The 6,000-nt window shown below is 53.8% G+C and overlaps 1 protein-coding gene across 1 annotated transcript in view; it reads left to right on the top strand.

Annotated features, from left to right (window-relative positions):
- The first annotated feature begins 305 nt into the window (after nucleotides 1–305).
- The window catches only part of ERGIC1 (endoplasmic reticulum-golgi intermediate compartment 1), an 88,290-nt gene continuing 82,595 nt past the window's right edge, over nucleotides 306–6,000 (top strand). The window contains exon 1 of the mRNA XM_004587421.3: nucleotides 306–444. Within this exon, the coding sequence (XP_004587478.3) occupies nucleotides 425–444 (20 nt within the window). The 5' untranslated portion in view covers nucleotides 306–424. The remainder of the gene's footprint in view (nucleotides 445–6,000) is intronic.

Below are 6,000 nucleotides of genomic sequence, written 5' to 3'. Positions count from 1 at the left end.
GAGCCGTGCCCAGTTGAAACCTGGACCATACACCCCCTGACCACCCCCAGCTCAGGACAAATGATTGTCAAAGACAAAAGCCGGGGCGTTGAGAGCCAGGCAGACGCGCCCGGGACCAAGCACAGAGAACGTGCAAAAGCCAAGGCTTGCAGGCATCCACACGCGCAGCCACCCCTCCGTGCTCTGCTCCAACCCCGAGCCGGCCGCGGGCCCTTTCGTGGCGCGGCGGAAGGGGCGGCCGGGTGGCGCGGCGTCCAATGGGCAGCGCGGGCGTCACTTCCCGGTGGGGGCTGGACGGGGCGGTGTCTTCGGGGGGCGGCGTGGAGGCGGCGGCGGCGGGCTGGGACCCACGCGGCGCCGTGGCCCGCCTGGCCTGCAGCGTTCCCGGCTTGGCGGCGACGGCGGCGGCGGCTGCGGCGGCACGATGCCCTTTGATTTCAGGAGGTGAGTGTGGCCATTGCGGGCGCCCCGCATGCTGCTGAGCCTTGCCTGCAGAAACGGCCCCTCAGCTCCGTGCAGGCTCCGCCAGGCCCTCGGGAGCTCCCGCCCCCTTCCCGGCGTGGCCCTGCTGCCCGCGGAGCCCCTTGTCATTCCTGCGTGTGGTGAGGGACAAGCCCACCCACCTCCTTCCGCTCAGTCCCGTCTCTTGTGTGCCCGGACACCTTGCATCAAGCCTCAAAACTGCAGAACAGGATGAACCCCTCCACACCCTAGGTGGGAGCAGGCCAGTATCCTTCCCCACCTCCCACCTTCCTACCCCAGAACCTCCTTCAGTGGACTGTAGCCGACAGGTGGGGTGGAACGCCTGGAAAGAAACCCCCAAGAATCCACGGGGGTCTGCAGCCCCTTCCGGCCTAGTAACAGCTGGAGGGTTTTAGATTTCCACCCAGGAGGCAGATCCGGAGGCCTGGCCCTCCCCTGCCTCCACCCCTGTCCCCAGGCCTGGCCCCATGCTCTGGGTGTGGGGACAGGGAGGAGGCAAGGCCTGGGAGTCCCTGCTTCCTGCATCCCCACAATGGGTCTTTGAGATGCACAGCCCTGTGTGCTGGCTGGAGCAGGGATTCTGGAAGGCTCCTGAGGAAGGGGCCTCCCCCTGACCAATGCAATGAGGTGTGAACCCCAGCCTCATGCACGCAACTACACTGAGGGAGGAGCTGGTTGAGGACTCTGGCCCTGCCCCCCTCTGCTGAGCAGCTCTGTAAGTTCTGGAAGTTAGATGCAAACGCTGTGGCTTCAGACCTCCCACCTTAGGTCTCTGAGCTGTTTCACCACCTGCATGTTGGGATGAAAATTAGGTCCCCACCTGCAAGCCCTGAGTGCGTGAGACAGGCTGAGCCGGGTCTGCATGGCTTGGAGCTGAGCAGTAGGACTGCAGTGGATGGGGACTTTTCCCCTGGGGAGAAGGGTTGTGTCTATGTGTAATACGGAAATTCTGGTTCCTGCAAGGACCCCTCCATGGCATTGGTAGCAAGTTGGAGGTTAGGACCTGGAAAGGATATGGGTCTTGGACCTCTTGACTCGATGACGTGGTTTTCCAACCTATCCTGGACGCTGATAGCATCAGGCAAATATTTGCTAACTTCTGGCACCTTGCAGGCAGGTTTTGAGGCAAGGTCACCAGTCCCTGAAACATACCCCTGCAGACCCCAGAGCGAGCCCTCGGATCCCACCAGATCACATGTAAGCTGGGGAAGCAGGAGTGGACAGGTATATTTCTGGTCTCCTAAAGCCTCCCCTTATCTCAGCTGACAGTCAAAATTCTTCTATCCTCCTCAGTCCGCAGGTGAATGTGTAAGTGCTGGTGGCTTGGGGCTTGTTGGGGAAGTCAATGCTTTTGATCCGTTAGGTTTTTTTTTAACTTCGTATCTCACCCTGCACCCCCATGTTGCAGAAAGGAGTTGGGGTGGCCCGCAGGGCTGAGGGTTTGTCCTGAATCTCATGGGTACTACATGGGAAGGGTGGGCCTGGGGGCTCAGGTCACACATGGCCCCCCATCCTGGTGTTGCTCAGTTGAATTTTGGGTACAGTTAAGCTGAAGCAAGGAAAACAGGTATATGCCGCCTTTGGCCCTGGAGGAGCTGCTCTGTGGACAGCTGGTAATAGGCCTTGATGCTATGAACAGCTGACTGTCTTGGACAATGCTGCCCCATGCCCCCACCCCCTCTAACCTGCTCCAAGTCCTGAGTGCCCAGATACCATCAGGCCCCAGCTTGAAGAGGTGTTTCAATAAATTCCTCAAGGGCGTAGGCTCCTGAAAGAGTGGAGAAAATGAGTTCAACGCCTCTTTGCACCTTGGAGTTGGTGCCATTAGTGCCCTGCAAACCTGCAATCTGCTAATTGCCAGGCTCCAGGGCTTGGTTCTACAGCACATTCCACCATCCAGGTTCACCTTGCTTCTGTCTGGTGTTCATTCATCTGGCCTTTGTGGAGTGTCTCCCTCTGTTGTAGGGTTTTTGAACCCCGAATACTGCAGCAACCTCAAATTCTTGTCTCGCAGGAAAGAAGAATTTTCATGCGGACACAGTTTAGTTTTAAAGTAAGATTTATTAGAAATAGTTGAGAAAGTAGACTCCCATCCTAGTGATGGGAGGGGGTCTCGAGATCCTCTGCCATAGTGGCAGGAGGAAAAGCTAAGAGAGAAAAACCCATATTAATGGTGGAGAAAGCATCTTTTAAAGGTTCCCCTCAAAGATGTTTCTCCATAAACAAAGGAAATTCCTGGTTTCCATGGTACCTGGCCTTGGGACAAAAGGCCAGCAAGGTGTCACTGGCCAACTTCCTTGGTCCCTTTCTAATGATAAAGAGGCCAGTCTGAAGCCCTCCCCCTTGGCAATGGCTGGAGACAGAATTGGGTGGAGGCTTCAGGTGGGGAATAGATATGTTAATGTCACCCTTGTCTCCTGGGGGAAACACTCCTGATAAGATATGCATTTGTCTTGGGAGAGACATGTTCTGGTGAATCCAAGACATGGTGGGGAAAATACCCCTTTATATTTGGGAAGAAAAATGACTTGGGGACCCAGAAAACCCTAACTGCCTACCACCCAGTCTAACTCCTCTCACACCTCCACTCACAGCAGTCACAGGAGGCAGAAGGAGGACCCAGCAGCGTATGAGGAGTTGGGGTGTGCACGTATCAGCTTGCAGGCAGCTCCCAGCACTGTTTGTGCATGGCGGGGGCCAGTAGGTTGTCCTTCGCTTGTGATCTGAGAGAGGAAGGCTACATTTTTGCTTTCAGTCAGAAGAGAAAGATACTCCATCTAGTAGGGGTTGTTGCTACAGGTACCAGAGTGTGTGAGCTGGGATCTGAACTCTGAGCTGTGAGTTCCAAAGTCTCAGTTATGAGAGAAAAGGGAGGGCTTGCAGGGTGCCATCCTTCTGTCAGGCTTTGAAGAATGCTGGGTGTGCATTGGGGCAGGCTGTGGTAAGAGCGCCTGCCCAGCCCCAGGCCAAGGAGACAAAGCCAGGCAGTGGGTCCCTACCATCCCTTGCCCTTTCTGGTGTATGGGTCCTGCTTTCCCACTTCCTGTAGAAACTTGCGCAGCTTAGTTAGGTCTGGTGTGCTTTCCTGTCTGTGAAATGGGAGTGATTTGGGTACTGAAGCAGGCTGTGGGTATACAGCATTCAGACATCAGATAAGCATCCAGTGAATTTTGGCCACCGTGTTCATTATCCGTATCATTTCACTTAAGTGCAAGTAATCTCCTGACACTATATAATTCACTTAATTAGTATGCTTATTCTCTTTCCCCCTACCATTAGTACCTGGGCTCCCAAGGGCAAGAATTTGTGTCTGGTGTATGCATGGTTACAGTTCTAGTGCCATGGTGAGTGCTTGGGCCAGATGCATTCCTTAGGAATAAATGCCTTTTGAAGTCTGTCCAGGGAAGCCTGTGGCATAGTGAATGGATTCCCCAGCTCTTCCTCCCCTCTGCAGGTTTTCAGCCCTTGGTGGAGAATTCTCACACCTCTGACCTCCGGTTTACTGTTTCAAAGTCGTTTTAGTGGCTGGGGGAGGAGGTGCAAGGCAGAAGCAGAATCTTTTTCTTCTTCTTTTTTAATTTATTTTATTTTTGGTGTTGTTTCCATAGTTGATAAGGATGCGTGCCCATGAGGACCACTGATTTGGGTGGGAAGGTCCAGGAGAAGGGGAATCTCAGCCTTCAATGATTGCTGCTTTGCTCCTGTGACATTGTCTCATTATTAGCTGTACTGTGCATTTGTGGAGCTGGCCTCGTGACCTAGATCCGTGGGCGTTGTACCCAGTTCCGGCTGGCTTGGGGCCAGCTGCACCTGCCACCTTGTGTCCTGGAGGGGGGAGGGCACAGATGACAGCTCTGGGGCAGTCCCTGCGTCCCAAGCCCAGTGGAGCTTGAAGGCTTCCTGTCTCAAGGCGAAACCCGCAAACCTAATGGGTCCACCCCAGCCCTGCCGTAGGGCAGCTGTGCACTGGGTCTGCTGACTTGCCCTCCCTCAGTTTCGGCTTGTTCGGTCTAAGGAATGGCTGGTGACCTTGGGTGTCTCCCCTGGTAGAGTGGCTGGTGGGATAGGGGAGAGGTCCCCAAATACACAGGTGGTGGAGCCCCTTGTTTTCAGGACGGCAGCAGCAGAGCATGAAGCCCGGGGTGGTTGGGGCTGAGCAGGTGGCCATGCAGGACTACACAGATGGTTTGCTCGTGACCATGGGCCTACTGCAGTGTCTTTGGGTTAGTCTTCACCCTTCACTGTGGCCTTCCAGGTGGTCTCTCCCGCTCCAAGAGACCCCAAGACCATCCTCACGACCCCCAACCCAGCTTCCTAAGGCTGATTAAAGAAAAAAAAAAAGATTTTATTTATTTATTTGAAAAGCAGAGTTACAGAGGTAGGAAAAGACAAAGAGAGAGAGGTCTTCCATCTGCTGGTTCACTTCTCACATGAAGTGGCCAGAGCTGAGCTGATCTAAAGCTGGGAGCCAGGAGCTTCCTTTAGGTCTTCTGGGTGAGTAGGGCCTTGAGCCATCCTCCACTGCCTGCCCAGGCCATTAGCAGAGAACTGGATCGGAAATGGCGCTGCCAGGACATGAATTGGCACCCGTGTGGGATGTGGCACTGCAGGCAGAGGCTTAGCCAGCCCCTGATTTTTCTGTGTTCTGATTTCAGCTTTCAAGTGGGTCTCCTTGCTCTTAGGATCATGTCTGGCCTCTCTATAGGGTCCCTAGAGCTCCCCCTTGCCCCTCACTCCTCATACCAAACTTAGCCATGGCTGTTGAAGGGAACTCCACACACACAGTGAGAGGAGAGCAGCAGACCTGAATGCGTGCCTTGCTGCCCTGCCTCGTTACACAACAAGATCCAGGAAGCCAGCAAGAACCACTCTAAAACACGTTTCAGAAAATATAAATAGAGTTGACAGGGCAAACAGAAATACAAAGTGAGGCCACAGAGAATAGTATGTGGAAAGAGCCAGAGTTTTGTATGCGTTCAACATTTACTAGTACCAGGCACGGTTTGTAAGAATCTTTCTTGTTGACGGGCACTTCAAAATGTGTGGTTGAGTGGGACTGGTGTCTGACATGAGTCAAGACACCAAGGGACGTCTGAGTTTGTATCCTGGTTCTGCTTCCAGTTCCAGCTTCCTGCTCATGGGCACCCTGAGAGACAACAGGTAATGATGAACCAAGTACTTGGGTCCCTGCCACCCACTTGGGAGTCCTTGATTGAGTTCCCAGCCCAGCTGTTTCCTGCTGGCAGGCGATTAGGAAGAGATCTGGTGGATGGAAACCCACTCTGTCTCTGTGCCTCTCCAAAGTAATGGGATTTTAGTTCAGGATCTCAGGCATTTCTAGAAAGAGGTTGTGAAAAGATACATTTATTTTGGTGCACAAATATGGGAAATCTGTACAGCCTTATTTCACACCTGAAATTTTCCATGAATGTTTTGGGTACCCTCTCGTATATAAACTCGTTTGATAATTGCCCCTTCCATCCCCCCACCCCCAAGGCAGGTACTCTTGCCCCTTTT

This window comes from Ochotona princeps, chromosome 19 (assembly GCF_030435755.1).
Source record: "Ochotona princeps isolate mOchPri1 chromosome 19, mOchPri1.hap1, whole genome shotgun sequence".
NCBI classification, from domain to species: Eukaryota; Metazoa; Chordata; class Mammalia; order Lagomorpha; family Ochotonidae; genus Ochotona; species Ochotona princeps.
Note: the sequence above shows the minus strand (reverse complement) of the source record. Positions and strands in the feature narration are given on the sequence as shown.